At 33.7% G+C, this 24,548-nt stretch overlaps 2 protein-coding genes and 1 long non-coding RNA gene across 3 annotated transcripts; 2 read left to right on the top strand and 1 right to left on the bottom strand.

Moving 5' to 3' along the window:
- Positions 1–287: 287 nt before the first annotated feature.
- On the top strand, positions 288–1,501 carry LOC103494579 (NAC domain-containing protein 83-like). The gene is made up of 3 exons (XM_008455810.3): positions 288–602; positions 714–1,006; positions 1,140–1,501. Exons 1-3 carry the CDS (start codon positions 422–424, stop codon positions 1,383–1,385), a joined length of 720 nt encoding a protein of 239 aa, XP_008454032.2. The 5' UTR covers positions 288–421; the 3' UTR covers positions 1,386–1,501.
- An 11,225-nt stretch (positions 1,502–12,726) lies between these two features.
- Positions 12,727–14,416, top strand: LOC127150193 (uncharacterized). Its single transcript, XR_007822264.1, has 2 exons — positions 12,727–13,689; positions 13,836–14,416. It is a non-coding gene; the product is annotated as an uncharacterized LOC127150193 (long non-coding RNA).
- A 967-nt stretch (positions 14,417–15,383) lies between these two features.
- On the bottom strand, positions 15,384–18,611 carry LOC103494582 (zinc finger protein CONSTANS-LIKE 15-like). Its single transcript, XM_008455812.3, has 4 exons — positions 17,302–18,611; positions 16,491–16,694; positions 15,835–16,067; positions 15,384–15,754 (listed from the first exon to the last, which is right to left on the bottom strand). The coding sequence occupies exons 1-4, from the start codon at positions 18,232–18,234 to the stop codon at positions 15,649–15,651; spliced, it is 1,476 nt and encodes a 491-aa protein (XP_008454034.2). The 5' UTR covers positions 18,235–18,611; the 3' UTR covers positions 15,384–15,648.
- Between the last annotated feature and the right edge of the window lie 5,937 nt (positions 18,612–24,548).

The raw sequence follows: 24,548 nt of genomic DNA on the forward strand, positions 1-24,548 counted from the left end.
GAAAATAACCTTATAGCTCATATACTCTCAAATGAAATTTTAATAAAATCTTAAAAATAATCATAGTTAACTTTTATTTTTATTGTTTTTAAATATAAAAAAAAAAAAAGTTAAACCAAAATATTTATATTTTTAATATTGAAGGATTTGATTAAGGAGCTAATATTAACTTTGGATGAGGGCCTTTAATTTGGTATTGTGTAAGTGTTTTGTTTTCTTGTGATGTACACATTATTAGAGGGTTGTGTGTTAAATAGAAGAAGTTAAAGGCAACATTACATTGAGTCTATTTTACGCCAAAGATAAAATTAAATTTTTTAAAAAAAAAAAAAAAAAAAAAAAAGAAAGAAAATCACTATAAAAATCAAACCCTCCATTTCTACTCCTTCACACTCTTCTTCTTCTTCCCCAAATTCCATCAATGGAGAACCTCAACTCCCTCAAAAATGGCGTTCTCCGATTACCTCCCGGCTTCCGCTTCTACCCCACCGATGAGGAGCTTCTTCTCCAATACCTAATAAAAAAAGCCCTCTCCTCCCCTCTCCCGGCCGCCGTCATCCCCGACGCGGATGTCTGCAGATTCGACCCATGGGATTTACCAGGTTTGTTATCGGTTACCTTTCGTTTTTTTTTTTTAGTTGTTCGATTCGTGGGGGAATTTTTCTTGATGGGTTTTGTGGATTTTTTTTTTTATTTTTTATTTTGTGGGTCAGGGGATTTAGAGCGGGAGAGATACTTTTTCAGTACAAGAGAAGCGAAATACTCAAATGGAAGAAGGTCTAACAGAGCTACTGGTTCTGGGTATTGGAAAGCGACTGGAATTGATCGGAAAATTGTTTCTACAAAAGAGAATCGATTAATAGGGTTTAAGAAAACACTCGTTTTCTACACTGGAAAACCCCCAAATGGCTTGAGAACTGATTGGGTTATGCATGAGTATCGCCTTGTGGGAAGTTCCGAAGCTCCTCCTTCTTCTTTTAATGAAGGATTGGAACTACCTAACTTGGTGAGCTTTCACTTTCTCAAATCGTATTGTTTTTTTTGAATGAGAATCCTTGAATTGAAAATCCATCTGGAATTCGAGTTGAATTGAGTTGAACTGAGCTGAGCTGATTTTTTTGTGTTCATGTTTGATGCAGAATCCAAACTGGGTTTTATGTCGGATATTTCTAAAGAAAAGAAGCACAAGAGAAAGAGATGAGAAGAAGAAGAACAACAATTGTAAGCCAGTTTTTCATCAGTTTTTAAGAACGAGGAATGACACTGATTTGAATCTTTCTCCTTGTTCTTCCTCCTCTGGATCAAGTGGAGTTACAGAGATTTCAGTAAATAATCATCAAGAACAAGAAGAAACAAGCAGCTGCAGTAGTTATAGAAAGAGATGAAAATATCATTTTTTTTTTTAAGAAAAAAAGCATTAGCTTTTACTAGCTTGTTCTTTAAAAAAAAAAAAAAAAGGATCTATGGCTTCTAAGAAATCTCGTCCATTCTCTGTTGCTTATCTCTTTAGTCTTTACTCTCCTTCAATTTCTTCTTCTATACATTAATCCAACAACATAAAATCTATACAACTGTTCATTTTCGATTAAATCTTATCGACATAACTGTGTGGGAATTGACGATATCTTCGATGTAATTGTTGTCGATGTCGAGAGGGAAAAGGAAAGGGAGAGGTGATGAATGAAAGGAAGGGAAACCTTTTTTCTTGCAAGAAAGCAGAGAAAGAGTGATTGAAAGAAAATGATCTTTCTGTGAGGGATGATGACTCTTTTGGGAGAAGAAAAGGAAAGAGATTTTTGTTGTCAAATCAATGGAGTTTTCTGAAGCCGTCTAATGAATGAATGAATGGTTGAGATGGAGAGAGAGAGAGAGAGAGAGAGAGAGAGAGAGGGAAAGATGAAACTTTTCTCAGGAAACAAACAGAATTTGAAAGGGAATTTGGTTGTTTATTTGAAAACCCCTGTGAAGAAGCAAGAGATTTTTGATACTCTCAAAGGAAACAGAGCTGGGAAATGATGAAAAGAAAAAGTTTTGTTGAAGATCCCACGTTAGTTAGTACGACTCAAGGACGTTTTTATCCTAATCTTCATAAGGTATATGAGTTGTTGTTTCCTTTTGTTGTCAATTCATTATAGGTTACTAAAAAAGTTGAGCCATAAAATTAACTTAATGTGACTTTTTAAAATAAAATTTTATAATCTCTTCAATTTTTCTATACAATTTTCTTGTTCGATCTTTTTTCTCTCTCAATATTCATACCGATCTGTATTTCATTTTCGATAACGACAATGCTCCCTTCCTTATATTTTAATTTCAATGACAACCATAACTTAATAAAAGATTAGGAAGTTCTGTTTCTGCTTTTACACTTTTAAATAAAAAGTTTTCGTATGATCCGAATTAAACAAAAAGTTGATATTATTTTTGAAATCAAAAGTAAAGTAATTGAAAGCATTTAAAGAACACTAGAAAGAAATTGGATTGTGCAATAAAAGGTGTGGGGGAGGGTTAGTTGTTGGAAGCTAAAATACGTCTCTTAGGGAGAAAAAACAGAAAGAGTTGGTATCAACTCTAAAAATAGTAGCCATCACAATTGATGGAGATAGCCAAAAAAATTATAGAGAGAAGTGGTTTTGAGTGTTGAAAGAAACTACTTTTTAAGAGACATTCCCAATTGGAACAACACAACTCCAATCACTCCTCCTCCCCTCTAAGGAATCCAACCATCAATCAACTTCATCTTCATCTTCTTTTTTTTCCCTTTTCCTTTTTCTTTTTTCTTCGTCTTTTAAAATTTAGAATATGTATCAATTTAGACTATAAACTTATACAAATATATCGATTTAAACCTTTCATTATACTTTACTTGGATACACTTATGAAAGTTGATGATTCAAATCATTACAACCTCGAGAGTTCAAGATTTAAATTGATATAATTATTAGTTCATGATTTTAATTGATACAATCCCAATATTTGTCTTTTATTTTAAATTACGGATATTTTGAATTACGGATATTTTGATGGATAACACATGTGCGTGTTTGTTTTGGTTGGACAAATGAAAAGTCTTTATAAATTATATCTATGACCTTTTAATTGTAATAGAAATTTCGTCTCCTCGCGAACTCCTTGAAGAAAAGGAAAAAGAAAAAAAGAAAAGTTTAGAAAAATTTCCTTATCCAACTCTCCACAAGTCTTTTTATTTCTGTGTTAAAACTAGGTTGCCTTTTGTCATTGCTATTGTTAATATCTATCCAATCATACTACGGGACTACTTGAAACGTTGAGTTAGAATCTGATATTTGAAATAGAGTCGTTTTGTTAAAGATCGTATATTTGTGTTATTTGAGATATGATCTGATCTACAATATTTTATGAACTCTAAGTAATATTCTTTTATGGTGACTGTTTTTGTTTTGAAACTTTTTTATTTAATAATTATGCCGGTTTTTGTTTGAATAAAATATGGTTTTAATTTTTTTTTTCTATCATTTTGGTTGACAATGAATAATTAACTTTTCCAATTATCTTAGCCGTCAATGGAATCACCACATTTCTTTAACAATTCTATATTCAATTCCTCCAAATTTGGATGATCATCAAATAACGCAAATCTTCAATTTTACTAATTCTTATAAAAATGGTTGTTTTAGAGTTTTTTTTTCTTTTGTTATTTGTTAGTTTTGTTTGTTTTTGCTTAACTTTTTGTTTCATCATTCAGCTACATGCATATATTTTTTTCAAATTCTTAGCACTTATTTGATATATGAATTCGATTTAATTATGACCAACAACAAGTCAATTTCATGCATGCAAGTTCATTAAAATAGTTAAGTTGGTTAGTACTACCACCTCTTTTGAGACGGTAGTGGGCTGTTAAAAAATTCAGTCTTCTAGATGTTCATAATAAGTAGGTCTATAAAGATGGTTTGATCGTCTTCAAACAATCTCTCAATATCAAATTACTATAAAAGGCAACGGGTAATGTTCGTAACAAGTAGGTCTATAAAGATGGTTCGATCATCCTCAGACAACCTCTCAATATAAATACTATAAAAAAACGGTGGGTGAACACTATAAACTAATAATTTCAATTTTTTATTTAAATATGCTTTTGCCAGACAAGTTTTTTTTTTTCTTTTTTATAATATATAATTGGTCAAATTGATCAATAGAGTTGGTTGTTGGAGATGAATAACAAAATCAATTGTTAGAGTAAGTTGCCTAAAGTCATCATCGGAGTTTGGAGGTGATTTTCAATCAAAGGTGATTTTCATCGGAGTTTGTAGAAAAAGTTGGTTGTCAGAACCTAAAGTCAGTTGCACGAAAGTGGTCTTGGAGTTGGTTGTCATAGTTCGTCATCGAAGTCAAGAGTCGGTCATCTGAGTTGGTGTTGCGTGAATATATGTGGTCTTAGAAATTATTGATCATCGAAGGTGATTTTTGTTGGAGGTCGTGGTTGTCAAAGTCGGGAGTTGGTTGCACAAACGTGATCGCCATAGTTGGTCAACAGAGTTAGTTGTTAAAGGTGTGGTTGTCAGAGCAAGGAGTTAGTCGCACAAAAGTAATCACCCAAATTGGTCACTAGGGTTTGTCATTAGAGGTGATTGTCAGAACTAGAGTAGGTCTTCGCGAAATTGGCCATGTGAAAGTGGTCATCGAAGTTGGTTTCCGAAGCGTGATAACTATAGTTGTCAGTGATGGCTAATAGATTGACCCATTGAGTGAATTCTACCCGTAGATAGTAAAAGTCAAATACTCCCTTATAACTAAAATTATAATCTTTTTTTAAAAAAAGAATTATGGCACAATTAGGTAGAGGCTCAAATTTTAATTTAGGTTTTTTCAAAAAGAAAAATTACTTATGTTCTTCAACTTTGATATGGGGGTAACAATTAATTTTAACGAGTTTAGTTACTACTCAATATATTTTATAGCAATGCCATTATACTCGAGTGTATAATGATAATTTAGTTCTCCTACTTTTAAAATTTTAACAATTTAATTAATCTATATATTGTAAAAATTCGATCACATATCAAAGATCTACAACTAAATCATTACTACGACTAAATCATTAAAGATCAAATTCTAAATCTTTTCTTCATAAAAGCTATGGATCAAATATAAATTTTAACCTCCCCTTTTTATTAATCTTCTTACACACAGAGCCATAATTTATAGGTCTATTTGTGTGTTAGGTTGTGTTGCCATAGCTTTATAGACTTTTTTTTCTCACTCATTTAAATTATTCTATCTACTAATTAACTGAACTGAATGTCTTCTTAGAAAAATGTATGTATATATATATATATATATATATATATATATATAGAATGGTAAAATTGGAATCCAAAATATCTCTGTTTTTTGTCCCTTATATGTACAGTGAGATATGTACACAAAATGATGTAGCAATTAATTAAGGTGTGGTGTAGCCAAAAGTTCAAGATATCGAAGTCCATCAAAATATACCAAAGTTTTGATATATATTACACAAATATGAAAAGTTATTGAAACTTTATAGAAACCTCCTTTTATTTGTAGAAGCTGTCATAGTAAACTTTAACTTGTGACTTAATTAGACTTGGCTATTTTTAGTCACTATTTCTATAATGTAAGACATATATTGTAAATTCCACATGGAATGTTTGTATACAATAACAATGGTAGTAAATGATCTATCAACAAAAGCATACTATGAGCATAGAAAAGATATATTAGTTTTATTCATATAAAGAATGAAAGTATATGGTGGGATGACGACAATTACAAACAACAAATTAACGTAATAGTGATAGTAATAGCAAGTGAAATGGAACTTTTCCAATATTGGATTTCTACATAGGTGGAGTTCATTACACGTGGCATTTATAAGAGAGCAAAAATGGGGGTAGCCTAGTCAACAAGCTGCTTGTCAAACTAAATTAACTTCCACGTGGCTGTCTTTCCAAAGCATCGATCCTACTCAACACGTGACAAGTTGAATACAAGTTTTGGTTACACAACATATAGGAGCTACGGGGGGAAGGATGGCGGTTACTCTCTCTCGTTTCCTCTCACCTTTCGACCCTTCGTCTTCAACGCCGCCGCTTCATACCTTTGGACAGCATACATCCTATCAACTAAAAAATGATGATTACTACTCAGAAGCATTTAAGTCCAGCAACCAATAATTTCAGCTGGAGCTTTGCATTTACTCTGCCGCCCAAAGGTAACCTCCTTAAAGTCTCTACTCTCCCTTTACTTTCTGTATTCTTCCATACCACCCTTCTCTTCCTGTTGTCCTCTTCTACACTTAAAGTATGGCTGGTATGAACCAACTTCCTCGTCACTGCTCTGTTGAGAAAAAAGATTTTGTGCTCTCCGTTGACAAAAGGTCAAGAGAGTCAAACCTATTGATTACTGAAGTGGGTCCCTACAAATCCTTTTCCATAGCCATTACTCTGGACTCCTTAGAATGGCTGAAAACGACCTTCAAAGCTCTACTGAACACACCAAGAACCACTCGATTTTTTGTCGAAAAGAGGTATGTAGATTTCTGTTTGTGGGTCCAAAAAATATACAATAGAAGATGATATATTGCGGAGATCTACAGAGTTGATGATAGAGGTCGAAAATGTTGCATCCTTGTCCCGGAAGGCTTGGACAAAACAGGTTGGGCCCTTTTCAGCGACATGTTGACGTGCAAAAAAACATCAGACAAAAAGGAGATATCTACGAGACACTACTACAACCAAGACAAAGGGAAAGAAAAAATCCAAAAGCCTTATGACTCCTCCACTGACTCAGAATCCCCCAGGAAAACCTATGCTGAAGTTGTCTCAAGTTTTTCGAGCTCTGAGTCCGATTATTCTAAAGCCAAAAACACTTCCTCACTCAAGAGATTCCTACCGGCTCTGAAATCTGAAATTAGAAAAGAAGAAAGAAAGAATGACATTGATTGGGAAAAAACGATTATCCTGTCTAGGAGATGTTTTCATGATGACTGGGATAAAATCATTGATCGTCTCAGAGAACAAACGGACAAAAAAGACTCGTGCTTTCGCTATGTTCCTTTCCATGCAGACAAGGCTCTCCTCTTCATCAAAGACAAGGACTTAGCTAAACTGTTATGCAAAAATAATGGGTGGACTACCGTGGGTCCTTTCTATGTGAAATTTGAAAAGTGGTCAAAAAGTGCTCATGCAGATACAAAAGTGATTCCCAGCTACGGAGGTTGGACGAGATTCAGAGGCATCCCTTTACATATTTGGAATCTTAATACTTTTATTCAGATTGGAGAAGCTTGTGGCGGTTTCATAGATGCTGCGCCGGAAAGTGTCAATAAAATTGAACTAACCGAAGCTCTTATTAAAGTTAAGGAAAACTACACAGGTTTTTTACCAGCTTTCATTCAGATCCATGATGAAGAAGGTCATGTTTTCATCATTCAAACAGTCACTCACCCTGAAGGAAGATGGCTGAGAGAAAGAAATCCTAGTATCCACGGCTCCTTCACAAAAACTGCTGCTGAAAATTTTAACGAATTCAATCCGTATGCCGAACAGTTCACATTCAGACGTAACCTTGCCGTGATATCTAAATTAGACCTGCCGGAAAGTTCAAAGAATGGATCTAAGCAGATGAACGCTGATCGGAAGAAGGGGCCCACAAAAACCATTAAAAAATTCAATAAAACGGTAAGTTTTTTGAATTTGAACTATGAAGGTGACAGTGACAATAGCAGCTCTTCAGAAAAAATAAAAAAAAAGATCACGGGTCAGAAATGACAGAGAAGAAGAAGGGAAAGCAAATATGCTGCGACGAGTTCACCCCAAATATGAGCCCTATCAACACTAAGAGGAAAGTTTCCTTTAACTCCCCAAAAAATGAGACCTTTCATTTTTCTGCTCACTCTGCTCCCACAAAAACATTAAAGTTGGGAAGTCCAATGAGTTATGCAAAAATGGAAGCTAAATCAAAAAGGCCTACTCCGTCCACAAAGAAAAAAGTTTATAGAGTCAAGAGCCAAAGCACGGAAGGGGAAACTTCTCAGACAAACAGGCAGAAAGATAAAGGCAAAGTTGACTCAAATGAGTTTAAACTGGTGGTAGACCTTGGCCACATTTCCCCTCTTTCAGATACGGATTTCTCTTGCCCTGAAAGTCCCTCGTACACCCCTTCACCAACAACTCCTACTGAGTCAGACATTGTGAAAGACAATCTGGCATCTATGATGACCTGTGCTCATGAAGATAGAGGAAAGAAGAAAAAGGAGATCATAGGGGAAGAGATCGACGATGATGAAGCAAGCTTCAAGAGGAAACTTACAGAGTGGCTGAAAGAAAACAACCTTAGGCTGTCGGCAGATTTTAATTCTCAATTTAATTCTGTTACTGATGATAGGAGGGACTCCATTTTAAATGGGCCACCAAATTTAGTTGTTGAAAACTTGTCTGTTGATGTAATAGATGGTAAGGAAAACGACACCATGGGGCCAAAAGTGTTCCCATGAAGCTTCTGACCTGAAATGTTAGAGGGCTTAGCTCGGCCCAAAAAAGAGCCCAAATAAAAGCAACTATATTTGCCTACGATCCAGACTTTGCCATTCTTACTGAAACTAAACTTACCTCAGTCTCTAAGAAAATCATAAAATCGATTTGGAGCCCAATTAGCATCAATTGGACCTTTCTCAAATCTTCCGGCCGGTCAGGAGGAATTATTGTGATGTGGGATGATCAAAAATATTCTATCCAAAGTGTTTTTAAAGGGAATTTCTCTGTCTCGATCCAAGTTGGCTCCAACAATGGCGCTTCTTGGTGGCTCTCTGCCATTTACGGCCCAGCTAAAAGAAAAAACAGGCCCATGTTTTGGGAGGAACTTGAAAAACTTAAATCTTTTTGCCTCCCAACTTGGATTCTTGGAGGAGATTTTAATGTAATCAGATGGAAGGAGGAGACGTCTACCAAAAATCCAGCCTCGATCAGTATGAGAAGATTCAACACCTTCATCAACAATTGTAATCTGATTGACCCCCCCCCCCCCCCCCTCACCAATGCGAAGTTCACCTGGTCAAACCTCAGAGCACAGGCCACTCTTTCCAGACTGGACAGATTTCTTTTTTCTCCCCAATGGGAAAACACTTTCCCAGGCCATACTTCAAAAACTTTGACCCGAACTACTTCAGACCATTTTCCCATTGTCCTTGAGTCCTCTTCGATTTCTTGGGGCCCTCCTCCTTTTAGATTCACAAATGCCTATCTAAAAGATCCGGACTATAAGAGAAATATTGAGTTTTGGTGGGGAAATACCAGCCAACCGGGCTTTGCAGGGTACTCCTTTATGCGCAGGCTAAAGCAGCTGGCCATGAAAATTAAAGCTTGGGGAAAAGAAAAAAAAGGAAAAGATGAAGTTTCTAAAAAGGCCTGGATCAAAGAGATCGATCTAATTGACAAGTTAGAGGCTGAAGGCACTGCAACTGAGATTCACAGAGACAAAAGGCTTGCTCTAAAAGCCGATCTTTCCCAAATTACTCTCACTAAAGCTCAGATGTGGGCCCAAAAATGCAAAAGAATATGGGTCCATGAAGGTGATGAAAATTCATCTTTTTTCCACAAAATTTGCACAACAAGGCAAAAAAAGTGTTTAATCTCTAAGGTGATAAACAACTGTGGACAGAACTGCCTAAATGATAGTGACATTGTCGATGCCTTCATTCAGCATTTTGAAGAAATTTATACAGACAACAAAAACAGCCAATTGTTTATTGATAACCGCGATTGGTGCCCCATCTCTAACACCAACCGCTGTTTGTTGGACAAACCCTTCAATGAATCTGAAATTTGGCTCACTTTAAAGTCCTTTACAAAGAACAAAGCTCCAGGTCCAGACGGTTTTACTATGGATTTCCTGCAAAAATCTTGGTCGTTTATGAAGCATAACATTTGTGATATCTTCAAGGATTTTCATAGCAACCATACCATTAATAAAGTTGTCAATGAAACTCTCATTACCCTTATAGCCAAAAAAAACAATTGTGAGACAGTTTCAGACTTTCAACCCATCAGCCTCACTACGGCTATCTACAAATTGATTGCAAAGGTTTTGGCCGATAGATTGAAACAAACTCTGCCCGATACGATCTCTGAGCTACAAATGGCTTTTGTCAAAGGTAGACAAATTACAGAGGCCATTCTTATTGCAAATGAAGCCTTAGACTTCTGGAGAAACAAAAAAGAAAGAGGCTTTGTGATAAAACTGGACATTGAAAAGGCCTTCGATAAGTTAAACTGGCGCTTCATAGACTTTATGCTCATGAAAAAGAACTACTCCCCGAAGTGGAGAAATATGATTGCCAGCTGCATCTCCAGTGTCCAATACTCAATTCTTATTAATGGAAGACCAAGAGGCAGAATCAAACCTACTAGAGGAATCCGACAGGGTGACCCCCTTTCCTCCTTCATCTTCGTTTTGGCTATGGACTATCTCAGCCATCTTTTGATCAACTTAGCAGAAAAAGGAAAAATCAATGGAGTAAACTTCGGTCCTAACCTTAATCTTACCCACATCCTTTTTGCGGATGACATCCTCATCTTTGTAGAGGATAAGGAGGACTACGTATCAAATCTCAAAATGATCCTGCATCTTTTTGAATCTGCTTCGGGCCTTAACATCAATCTGTCCAAGTCTACTATCTTCCCCATAAACGTCCCGACAGATCGTGCAAACTCTATAGTGGACAGTTGGGGAATAAGCAAAGGCCAACTCCCGACAACTTACCTCGGCATGCCTTTAGGCGGGAAACCATCCTCTTCTAATTTCTGGGACAATATACTTCAGAAAATTCAGAAAAAATTGAGTAGTTGGAAATACTCTCAGCTATCCAAAGGCGGCAGAATCACTCTGATAAACTCAACTCTTGAAAGCCTTCCCATATATCAACTGTCGGTTTTCAAGGTCCCCAAAGGTATAGCCCAAAAAATTGAAGCTTATTGGAGAAATTTCCTCTGGAATGGTACATCAAATGGCCATAACATCAGCCTCATCAGATGGAACCAAGTTGTTTCCCCAAAGGAGAAAGGAGGCCTCGGTATTCACTTTGTTCATAGCACAAATTTTGCTCTCCTCTGCAAATGGCTATGGAAATTCCTAACTGAAAAAGAACCCTTATGGAAACGCCTGATCATTTCCAAATATGATCAGGAAAAAATGGGCAGATTTCCTTCTCGTGGCAAATACAGCAGCAACAATAGCCCTTGGAAAGCGGTGACAAATTGTATCAGTTGGTTCTATAAAAACATCGGCTGGAAGGTAAATGATGGAGAAGATATCTCTTTTTGGCTTGACAACTGGAATGGTAATTCTCCATTATCTTTGGCCGTCCCCCGCCTATTTGCTCTATCTACAAATAAAAAGGGGTCTGTTAAAGATTTATGGAATCCTTCCCTTAAAGACTGGAATATCCATGTCAATCGGCCCCTTCGCGACCATGAAAAAAATCTGTGGCACAATATCAAAGCCTCCCTTCCAACTCCTCTGCCGGATAGGGGTCCCTCAAAGCCCTTGTGGAAGCTAAATTCAAACAATATCTTCGACACTGCTTCTATAAAAAAGGACCTATCTGAAGCTTCTGCCTCCCCAACAAACTTTCACCCTAGTCTCTACAAAACTCTGTGGAAGGTGGATTTTCCAAAAAAGTGTAAATTTTTCATCTGGACGCTCATCCATGGCTGCATTAATACCGCTGATCGACTGCAGAAACGCCTTCCAAATTGGACCCTCAGTCCTAACTGGTGTTATATGTGCAACAAGAGCCAAGAAGACATAAATCATCTCTTCATCCATTGCCCCTATAGTCAGCAGTTATGGAGTAAGGCCCAAGCTCTCCTCAAATGGAATAGCACTCCTAATGACGTGAAGTCCCTTGCTCAGAATATTTGCTCCCTAAACATAAAGACTCAAAAAGGGCTGATAACTTTCAATACCATTGCTATTCTCCTTTGGAAGATATGGTTGGAGAGAAATAATAGAATCTTCAAGCAACAGAAAAAAGAATTTCAAGACCTTTGGGAAGATATTCTCGCTCAAACCGGTTTATGGAGCTGCAAATCTAAATTATTTTCTAATTATGATTGTTGTTCCATAGCTTTAAACATTTCAGCCTTTGTAAAGTAGGGCTTTTCTCTAGCCCTTTTTTCGCTTCTTGTACTAATCGTTTTTATTTTATAAATGAAGCGGGAGTGAAGTATCCTTTTTCAAAAAAAAAGTTGAATACAAGTTTTACTATAAACAAGCATTTAAAAATAACGTCCACTTTCTATAATAATGATGATATCATTTTTTACGTTTAGAAAGTTAAAAAGATTGAAATTATTTACATCATTATCGGTTCAAAATTCTAATTCATTCATACGACTGGAAATCTCAGAGTATGCATACGAAAATTCCACTTGTCAAACGTAAGAAGGCATGTAGTTTTGTATTTCATACAAAATTCCAAAGGTTGAAGAGAAATAAAAGGCATGCAGGGTTTTGACAGAGAGGAAGAGGCAAAATAATAAACAAGAACAAAATTAAATCCACTTGTCAAACGTAGAACAGTGAGCGTCATCATTTTGAGTGATACATATAAACAGACACGTTGCCACCGCCCTTCATCGTCACCCTCCGCCGCATTCCCCGCCACCCTTTAAATCTCTCCCTCTCTCTCTCTTCTACATCTTTTATTTATTATTATTTTTATTATTATTATTTCATTTTCAAATAATTAGGCGTTGTTCTCTTCGGACGTACGGCGGCGCGCCACTGCCAAAACCACCGCTATTCGACGTACACGGTGGTGGTCGGTCGTGGTAGTGCCGCGCTGCGTGCGTCTGAAATGGCCGCCTCTCATTTCTCTCTTTTGCATGCATCGATTCTTTTAATATATGATATCTTTGCTGCAGTACTACTACAAATCATATTATATTATGTGTGATCTTTATAAATATGTTAAATTCATGCATGGGTTTTCTTGCATGGGCATCGTACCCTAATTTGTTGAATTTCTAGGTCTTTCTAATCGAATTTTTCTAAAAAATAAAATAATAGTGATAACAATACATGATCAAACTATCATTTTACCTAAGATGTGGTGTGTGTTAATGTGTGTTAATGTGTGAATCTCATCGGTGCAATTGGTTACTTATTCATACGTGAAATTAAATCTTATCGGTGTGGTTAGTTGTTCTTTCTTACGTGATGGTGATGTAATGACTTATAAGATAGAGATCATAGATATGACTTACCATTTTCAATAATGCATATAAGTGATTCTTGTTTGGTTGTTTAATTAACTTTTTCTAAAAAGCAAAAGGCTACTGAACAATTTTGTACAGCTTTAAACACGTAAATCAGAGACAAACTTCAAAGTATCAGATGGGTGGAAGTGTGTGTGTTTGATGTAGCATATGGGATAACGAAAATGGGTTGGAATTCGTATTGTTATTTTGTTTACATGTTTTTCAATTACTCTTGTTTAGCATCTTAATTAATGATATAATAGGACGAATAATCGTTTGTTTGTTTTTTTTTTTTTATTTTTTATTATTTGTATTTAGTTTGTGAAAATTGGAAGGTCGTGTTTTTAGGTCAAAGATTGAAGAAATGTTGTTGTTGGCGGAATAACAATGGGAAGCAATATGAAAGTTGAAAAATGAAAATAAGGTAAGTGAGGAATATTTTTATCAATTCTTGACCTTAATGCAATAATTTTTTATACAGCAAACGTTTGTAGTTCGTGGAACTTTCTACACAAATTCATGAATATCCAGTTTTATTCCTTTTTATCAATATTTTCCTTTATTTTGAAGATATTTTTGCTATACAAAGTATAAGTCTTAATGGCTTTCTATTGACATAGAGTGGTAGATTTAGAGTTTCCATTAGATTGGGAAATGCTGATTTGATCGACTGTGGAAGGAAATGAGTGGCTTTGGCCTCCAAAGTTGAGGCAGGTAACCAGGTCGTCATCTAGCAGCCTCGACCTCGACCTCGAAGTTTCATTCGTTCTTTTTTCGTGGTTTCTTCTTTCTTCTTAAATACATTTCTTATCCTTCGTTGATCCTCACATAACAATTGTTATTCAAGCCGTTTTTACCCTACCTAATACGTGAGATTTTGTATAATCTTATATGGCTTTTCATTATAAATGCATTTTCAATCATATTTTTGTAGGTTAGATCAAGGAATTTGAGAGATTTAGTCCAATTTAATTAATAACATTTTTGTATCTTAGATTAAGGCATTTAAGACAAATCTTTCTCACTTTTCTTCTATCTTGAAAGCTAGTGATCGAGTTCAGTCAATTAGATTAAATTGATTGATTAAATTAATTAAGAATCGTTTGTTATTTTGATCAAGTTTAATTCTATAACTCTATGACTTATTTTGATTACGTAATCTTCCACTCTTCTTTTTCATCCATATTGAACAAATTGAGATGACTTGAAGAACACTTTTTTTTCTAATTAATTGAAACATAATGGCTTGGCTTTATCTTTCTTTATTATTAGTTTTCCTTCCTTAAAAAACTCTTCTTTTAATAATTCCTTCAAGTTTTCCATGTTTGATCAAACGTTGAGTAAATTGGAGTCATAAACGGTTACTAATTATCCATAGATGACAACATTATACCCAACTTGAATAGCAAATTCATAACATATACAAGTGTGCACTCAATTAGAGTACCCCAAAAGAGAGTGAAAATCCAAACTACTTCCTGCAAGAAGTCTTATGGTTCAATTTCTACAGATACATATGATGTCTTTGATAAAATGTCATGTGAATAAATATTTTCAAAAAACTTAAATATATTCGAATAAATAAAAGTATTATTTTAAGATGTATGCATTTTACCTCTCTATGCAATAAATAATATAGAAATTTCAATTTTATACGAAACGAAGTGTGAGGTCTTGATTGGTTCACAATCAATTATTGCTTCCAATTAAATGTACTTGGAAGTCTTATTCTTTCTTGTAGCAATTCTTAACTATATGTATAAACTTTTCTTATTATATGTATTAATTTTAAATTCTTGTAGTATTTCTTAACTATAGGTATAAACTTTCCATTCTTTTAGTATATCTTAACTATATTTTTATGTTCTATTAACATTCATGTACCCTCAGGTTATCACATGAAATTATCACATTAAATAAGTAACGTCCAATATAAATTTAAAGAATAAGGAACTCTTGCATATTCTAAAAAAAATGTCAAAAACAGTAATGTTTCATGTCAATTTCAATACTACAGATATCCTTCAATTTAAATACTACAAAACATAGTTTCAAAACTAACTTCATAATCTAAGCTGCATATTAGAGATTATTGACATAGAAGTTACATATCTATAATTAATTGTAACTACTTCCTTGACTTGATTATTAGAGGATTACGCATGGAATTGTTATTGACATCATTTTATATAATGCATAACATTAATCTCTACCTAACTCTAAAACTGAAAAGATAATTAAATCATCATGTGCATTTGCACCTGTTAAAACATTAGAACAAATATACGTGGAAGGAATACCAAAATATATACACACATAACTAAAACACCAAGAAAGCAAAAACAAAACAAAGCTACGTTCAACCCATGGAGGAAGATGATGATCATCCAAAAACAGGGGCCTCACTAGCCTTCACGAACCGACCCTTCACCCGTTTCCTTGTATCCGCTCTTGCCTTCCTCGACTCGTAGCGAATATATTTATCGTACCTGTTCAAAGTTATAGTAAGCGTTGGAGAAGAAAACAATCTATAGTGAGATAGGTATACAAGAGAGAATGAAATATGCACCTTCGAGTTTTTCGTTTCTCCTTGTAACGTTGCATTGCGTTGCCTCTGTTCTGTGCAAGAAGCTCCAGGTCGGCCTTGGTTGTTGATGTTGACAATATACTGTCCCCTTTTATAATAATGGGCTGTTTGATGGCTTGCAAACTTTTAGAACCACATTTCAGCTTGTTGTTAGGCATATTGATGCTCTCGCATGTTGCTGCCCCCTGACTTAGTGTCGTGTTGTTGACATTATTCTGCAAGTTCGAGTAAATATGATATCTTCAACAGCTGATTTTTCAAATACTTCCGCACGATGGCTTGTTTTCCGAAAAGCCAGTATGGCATCGGGATAGATAATCTAATCTATCACTCAAACGATGATATTGATCACTAAACTAAAGAAGGAAGCAAATCTGAACTCCGAGCATCGGTCGCAATCCTCATTTATCATGGAAGATGAAGTTTACAACTAATGGTCTAGTTTAGATGACTTTCACATACACTGCATACTTTGACAAGTAAATTTAAGTTCATCCATGTCTTTGAAACTCCTAAAATATATATATCAGATATGTCTTCAAGTAGGGGAACACAATTAGATGGAAAATTCTCTTCAAGGGAACCACGAATAAAAAACAAGGAATATGCTTAAAGGGGAAATACAGAGGAGGACTTACATTGAATGATGGTATATCATCATGAACGCTAGAGCAATTGATTGGATAGGTTTCTCCTAGCAACTTCGCGCTTGTGGGGGATGTTTCTTTCAAATACTCACCAAAATTTTTAATGGTAAATCCCATGTTGCCTGTGCCATAAGCGTCATCAAACGTATTTGCATCTTTGTGTCCCCTTAGCCGTCCTAAATGGAAGTCCCAAATCTAGAAAAAGTGAATACGGAAGTGAGAAGGCATTAGCATTACATGTATCTAAGCTTCATTTGAGAATAATAAAATAGATAAACCAGAGACATCAAGCATTAACTACCATAGAAGAGTTAATAGGATGGATCTTAAATCAGGTTCCAAACAAAAAGAGAAAACTGAACTACTAGGAATCTTCAATTAACTACAAGCAAGTACTACCCCAGATTAGGAATAGATGATGCACCAAATTTTGTGTCAGAAGGAGAAAAACGAGGATTTGGTTCTACACAGCAAGCATGTCAACAAAGAAAAGTATCACCAGAAGTCAAAAAGAGGGTCTAGAAGAAAGAACACAGTTGCCTATATACTGGCCATTCATATCCTCAGAAAATGACTGACCTGCTTTTGAAGGTTAAACCAATTGACTGTCAAACCATGTACGAACTCAATTCCTTGGAATTGAGGAAAAGAATAAACGGGACAAACACAAAAGAAAACATATTTGTTACAGAGTGATATGTTGTAGTTATCAAACTACGATATATATGCGCATGCCACAAAAAGCTGGAGATCGATAAAGTTGAAACAGAGAGAAACAAGAAAAAGTAATTGAAAAAATTACTTGAGTGCTTTGACGATTTGGGTTACTATCCCATACGCCAGTTTCATCAACAGAGCGCTCGCTATCTTTCAAACCCACATGGGACGGCATCGTAAGCAGAGACGTGAATGAAGTTTGTTGTTGCAGTAATGGAGGAGGAGCAGCACCAACAAAAACCCCATCATCTTCTTTTGGAATTTGACGACCTTCCAAATCCCCTGGCCAATAGCAATCCCCATTCGTTGTTTCAGGAACCATACTCTGTAACCCAACATCTTCCCCACCTGCATCACCATCTCGAGTGTCATCACCATCATCATCGTCCCCACCTTCGAAATCCCTCTTAAGCAGCTCAACCAACTGCTTATAAATCACTTGCTTATGCTTTCCACAGCTCGGACTCTGCTTCTTGAACATCGAAGCAGCATCCGTACAGTTCAGATTCGCAAAGAGAAAGGGGTTATCATTCGGAACAATGAGGTCGTTAAAGGCAGTCGCACTAGCTCTAGAAGCCCAAGAATCAATCGGCATAACCAAATCCTGTGAACAGACCCAATTCTGCACCAACATCTCAGATTCCTCCAGCTTCTTATCTCCAAGATCGAAACCCCATAAAGAAACAAGCTCGAGTGCAGAAGGGCAGCCAGTGAAGCCTTCAATCGGAGTTCGATCATGGGCAGCGGAGACCGAACAGCTTCCATGAGCATCCCAATCACACTCCTGACAGAGCACGAGATTATCCGTTGAACAGCGAATTGAAACCGGCTCCGACCTACAGTTATCACAGATCTGAGAACGAACATGCTTCCGAGAGAGTAAATTGGCAGAGTGAACATGCTTGTCACAGAATAAACAAAGCTTAGCAGAGTCGGCTCTACAATAGAGAATCGCAACTTGGTCGTTACAGAAATCACAGGGGACGGTCTCCCCTGTTGTGGACTTGGAACAGACCATTTCTACGTGGACGGAGAAGAACCCAGAAAAGAAAAAGGGGGGAAAAAAAAACCCTAATCGGAAAGTTTGATCGGTGGGTGCAAGTAGAAATTGAAGATTGTTGTTGTTGAGCTCAACTGGGGGTTTGGCCGGTAGCGGCAGAATATCCTGATCCCAATTGAAAATGGGGGATGAACTAGCAGATCTGCCGCTCCATCTTTCATGCCCCTTCTGGTCATTTCACCTCCCCTTCCATCAAAAATATATCTTATGACAAATCTTAATGATAGTGACGAATTCTATTTTTCTTTCTTTTTTCATTTTCAATTTTCCAATTACCCCTCTTTTAATTTTAAATTTATTATTTGGTCCTCTCTTTTAATTTTATTTTTTCAATTTTACTCCTTCCATATCTTCAATTTAATCCCACTTTATTCTTCACTTTATTTTTTTGGTTATATTATACCATTTTACTCTCAATTTTGAAGTATTATTTTTATTCCTTTTTAAAAAATTAGTTATCTATATTGCTTTTATCGTAAATTTTTTAACATGTAAATACACATTGAATTTTTTTAAAATTATTGTTATTATTTAATCAACTCGATAAAAAAAATTAGAATTTAAATTTAGGATTTTTTAAAATACAAAAATGAAAGAGATCATTCAAAAATATAAAAAAGCCACAAAATATTTATAGCAATTCTAAAAATAAAAAATATCTCATCAACAACTTACATAATATATTTGGTACGCGATTCGTTTTTGTTTGGGTTACAACGATCGTGTAGATTTGGCTATTCCATATATAAATGATTTTTTTTTCAAAATTTAGCATGATTGTTTAGATTTGGCTAAAAGAATTTTTTTTTTCAGACAAAAAGACACGCAGCGAAAAAAGAGAAAAAAAAATAAAGAAGATAGAAAGAAATCAGAAGAAGAAAGGCTATCCTAGTAGAAAAATGTAGAAAATAAAGATAGAAAGACAAACCTTAAATATTTAAAAAATGTGAGCTTTTATTACAGGAACCGTAAATGTTTTAACAGTTTATTGTATTTTTTATAGTTTAACAAATTTAAAATTGAACAATTGAAAATACTTTAATGGATCGTAAAATGGCAAATAATAGTAATCTTATTTTAATAATATTTGAATGAAAAATTACTATATATAAATATGTTTTTTCAAAGTTCATATTAAAGTTATATTTAAAAATGAACAATAAAGAAGTGATATGGACTAAACTTACATTTTCAATGGAAATTTCTAAACCCAAATTTGATGATTAAGAGTGTACGGATTAAAATAGAAAATATGGAAAAAAAAAATCAATTTTAACCTTTCTTTCACTTCCTTCTCTTCTAAGTTTATGTTTAGACCACCTTTTCTTTATTCATAAAAGAAAAAAAAAATAGAAAAAAGGGGGTTTGACAATATTTAATTTTATAGTTGGACCTGGTGGGCCTTTACACGTGGAGTGTGTAAAGATGGTCAGATTAAAGTTTATAATTATAAAAGTGATTAGTACTTTAAATTATTCATTACTGAAAATAATTATTTTAAGTAGGAGTTTGATACATCTTTGTTTTATAAATAACTTACACGTGCCACCTATCAAATGTTGTAGTCATTTCTCTTGACACTGACAAATTAAATTTAGATTATGGCAAAACTTTTATAAGCTTTATTGTTTACTCCACCCTTAATTTACACACATCTTCTCAACTAATCTTACAAAACAACTGGTCTGATCTTACAACATTTGGGTGTTAAGGATACCATGAAGTGGTCTCATGACCTCTTAGTTAGTTATGGAGACTGTATCTCCCTTTTTTATCATTCCATGTTGATTTTCTTAATGGGTGTTTTATTTAGTGACTTCATAAGTTAGTGTTAAATAATTTCACTTGATCAATCAAATGTGTCCATTATTGAACTTTGGGCATTTATTGATGAGCTTCATCTCTCCTTTTTCTCTATCACTTTTTAACCTAACCAACTAACCACTTTATATTCAAACTACAAACTTCCCCACTCCAACATATCAACTCCACATTTAAAAATTAACATCAACATCTACGATGTTATTTTTATATATATATATATATTTTTTTTTAATTAGAAAATATATAGACCAAAATTGGAATTTACTAATATTAGCATCAAAACCAAGATACAGAACATACCAATTAGAAGCAGTGGAAAGTGGGTTATTAGAGTTCATTCCATGTTTAGGACATACCAAATATTACTTAGGATTAGTACTTTTAGTGTAACATTCAGTATCTCTTACATTACATAGATTGAAAGAATTATTACCAAAGCATTAAAAATGCTATAACTACTAATTCAGCCCATCAACACATGGGGTAAAATAAATAATAACCCAAAAAGTATGGGGCAGAATTAGTATATATAAAGGGGAAAATATCTGGAACCATTGTTATGTTGAGTTGGCACATGACTGGACTTGGTGGTGGGACCCAATGCTAAAAGTTAAAAAATTATAAATATCTCACCGCTAAGTCCGTACTGTTTGGGCCGCAATCGCATGCAGCGGCGGAGTACAAGTAAAAGCGTAGTCTTCACCGTGATCAGATCGTATAATGTTTTGGATATGGTCAAAGAAGAGGGAGGATTCGTTTGCTGGCATGTTGCGAGTCATGGGGTGGTGGTGGTGGGGGCAAAAAGGTCACCTTTTCTTAATTCATGTAATGTAAAAAAAGAAAACCCTTTATTTATTTTTACTTAATTTAAATTAATTAACGACACTGATTACAATATTAAAATACCTCAAATGCCCCCACCCTTTCATTCTTGTCCCCTCCCTCTATACATTAATTATAAAATTTAGGGTTCTTCCTTTATATTTGGAGGCCAATTGAATTAATTATAGGGAGACGATTATACGTAAAGTTTCCTATTTTTAGAAAGTTATTATGTGTTATTCTTCTTCATTATTATTATTTCCAATATATTTTACCTATAATTTTACTATATTTGAAACTGTCAAAATTATTTAGAATAATACGTACATTAACTCAAAATCAATTTAATATATAACTCCACGCTCTTGAGTGTCATTATTTCATATCATCAAAATTAATTTGAATAACAGATATTTTGAAAAAATAAATTGGCTTTTTTTTTTTTTTTTTGTCATTTCTTTTCTTTCTTTTTATCAAACATTCTTCTTACAATTTATTTTGTTTTTGTTTAGATATTTAAATCAATTAAGGCGGCTGTTCTTTTTTTTTTTTTTTTTTCTTTTTTCAAAAGTCTAAATATTTAAAAGCACATATCTTTATCGATTATATATCATGTATATTATTTTTGCGAATTTATTTTATTTATTTAAATTTGATTATAGAGTGAAGGTTTGTTTGGAGAGACATAAGCCCCACAATCCTCATCCCCACCTCTAAAACTTTTAATACAAGACAAATTTAGTTTATTTGAATTTTGATGATAATCATGTTTAATTAAGCATTAGCTAATTAATTAAGGTTGTAAATTGGAATCAAAAGTATTAATGGACTATGTTATGTATAGGTTTAGTAGGTATATGATATATATGCAAACATTTGTATGATACAATTGTTGTGCATTCCCACAATCGAAAAAATGGTTAATGATACTTTGTTCATATGGGGGATGTTTGGAAATACAAAAGAATCCTAAATTTGTTGGGTAAAGAAAAATCATAAGTATAAAAGTGAAAGAGATAATATCTTTCATATTTATACGAAGCAAAATCGTATAAGATATACGATTTGATATCCCTAACATTTTTTTAATTAAAGAAAAGATATGCTTAGAAATTCAACATCTAATTAAATAAAAAAATTTCAAAGTCAAACTACAATCAATAAAAATACGATACACTTTGAAATCAAATTAAAAACATCTTTTCGTTTCTTTAAAAACTAAAGTGTCAAAAACCAAACCAAATTAAAAGAAAAAGATTTAAAAGCTTGTTCTTGTGTTTTGACATTTGATTAAATTATTTTAAGATCAAACAAATTGAAATAAATTAAACTTAATTTTCAAAAATCCAAAAACAAGAAAAATCAAATGTAAATAACTAATCATCTTTTTTTTTTAAAAAAAAAAAAAGAAAGAAAAAAAAGTCAAATATTTGATATTCAAAATAATGTTTCCTCATTTATAGAAAGAAAAAAGAAAAAAGTGGAATTTAAAAACGTGTGTAATTATGAGATCAATAATTGAGGATAATACGTAACAAAAAGGTGGAATTGGACAAACCCTAATTTGATCCCATCATGAACCATAACGTACAAACCAAGATTTTTATTTTTTGAAAAAGAGTAATCTTGTTTTAAAATGACTAAAATAATATAATAATATGCATTTCAAATTAATTGATTATTTAATTTAACATAATTGGAACTTAATTATTAATTCATTTTGTGCCAAAAGAAAATTTTTGATTGGATGAGATTATTAATAAATCAACATAATTAGTATTATTTAGTAAGGGTGTTTAGAGGGTAAGGTGTCGAATTGTGAATGTTATGTCAAGGCTTTAATGAGGAATTAAATTAGAGAAATGAAATGAAAGTTTTAATTTTTGAGAGGAAAATTATTAGGGAAAATTAGAGAATGGGAAAACAAACAATCATCATCATCATCGTCGAACCCTCACTTCAACCTTTTCATCTTTTCGTCATCCATGATGCCATTCTTTTATTTTCTTTTTAATATTTTTATTCTCTTGTTTTTCTTAAATTAAATTTTTTTATTATTTTATTATAATTATAATTACAATTACATATCTTCGAAACTTCACAATTATACGATTGTTATAATTTTAATTGCTATTGCAATGATCGATGTACTTTTCGCTATTGAAAGTAGAGTAGTAGTTACAATTTGCTCTTTTTAACTAAACTTATTTGATATAATATTTAGGTTAAAAGTTATTTTTGGTCATCAAAACTACTCATTTAATTATTTAACCTTGATGTATAATGATTTTAGACGTCGTTGTACTTTTTGACCTAATTTTTTACTTAGATGCATGTAGAAAAACATTGGGTTGAAGAAAAATGATAGTTTTCTCTTTTAAAAGAAGGAAATTTATTAATTAGACCAAACTAGATAAGGAAAAAAAAAAATTCAAATAAACTCTGGTAGAAGGAAAGGGTATTAACAAATAAATCTCAAAGGAAATCGCCAGGCTTGTGTCGATGGAATGACATAAACTACCTTATTGTAAGTCGTTTTATGAAAAGAAAAGCATTAGAACTTTCACCCTAAAAGGGGTGAAGAAAAGAATATCGTCAACAATGTTCAATATCTCATAAAACTCTAAACAGTTATTGTTAAGGATTTTGATGATATCGACAAACTCTGACTAAACTTCCAAAAGGGATAAAGAATAAGCAATCTTGCCTTGATGCATCTTATGTGTTCGAGAAGAGCTAAGCCCTTCAAGAGCTTTGATTAGTCATTTTCTACACACAACTTTTGAAGTCTCCCAATAGAACACACCCTCTTCCTCCAAAGTCTTGAATGATAAGTCAATCCACCCTTTATCATTTTACTTGTTGCAAAGAGCCATTAGCATTAGGCTTCCACCAACTAGTCAGAGGGGACTAACCTACTTTCTCGAACTCTTAGTCTTATGGGTCTCGGGCGCGAACAAGCCTTTTTGGTGCTTGCCTAATGCCTTCTCAACTTTGAAGATAAAGTCGTAGAATAAGATATTTTCTAAGAATAAGATTTCCACTCTACTCCATCCTAAAACACTTTATATATTGGGGCAGTATTTGGAATTCCTTAATTTGGGGACATATTCTCAAGAAACAAAAACAATATAAAAGTAGGGAGCTAGAATATAAAGCATAGACAAAAGTGCCTAAATTAAAGGGATACGAAACTTAAAAAAGGGATCTAAGTTTCATATATATCAACTTTTAAACATATATAATGGATGAGAAAATACATATTATCAGATAAAAAAGACGACAAATAAAATTAGTACCTCTATCTTTAAAATGTCAATATCGATGTAAATGTTAAGATCTCAGTTCTATGAAAATGTTTGTGATAATTGATATTTTTTAAAGAAATTTAAAAAATTAATAAATATAAATCTTGTATAACTTTTTTAAGAAAAATAATTAAATTCACACTAGAGACAATTTGTTGGTTGTTTTGTAATTTACACATCACGGCAACGTCAAACTTATGAAAATGTAGAAATGTGTCAAATATATTGTCAGAATATTTAATTTTGTTGGACTTTCTTTCTTTTATCTTTTCGATTTTGTTGGACTTTCTTTCTACAATATGTGAAGTTGGAGAATCG

The sequence above is a fragment of the Cucumis melo genome, chromosome 7 (assembly GCF_025177605.1).
Source record: "Cucumis melo cultivar AY chromosome 7, USDA_Cmelo_AY_1.0, whole genome shotgun sequence".
NCBI lineage: Eukaryota > Viridiplantae > Streptophyta > Magnoliopsida > Cucurbitales > Cucurbitaceae > Cucumis > Cucumis melo.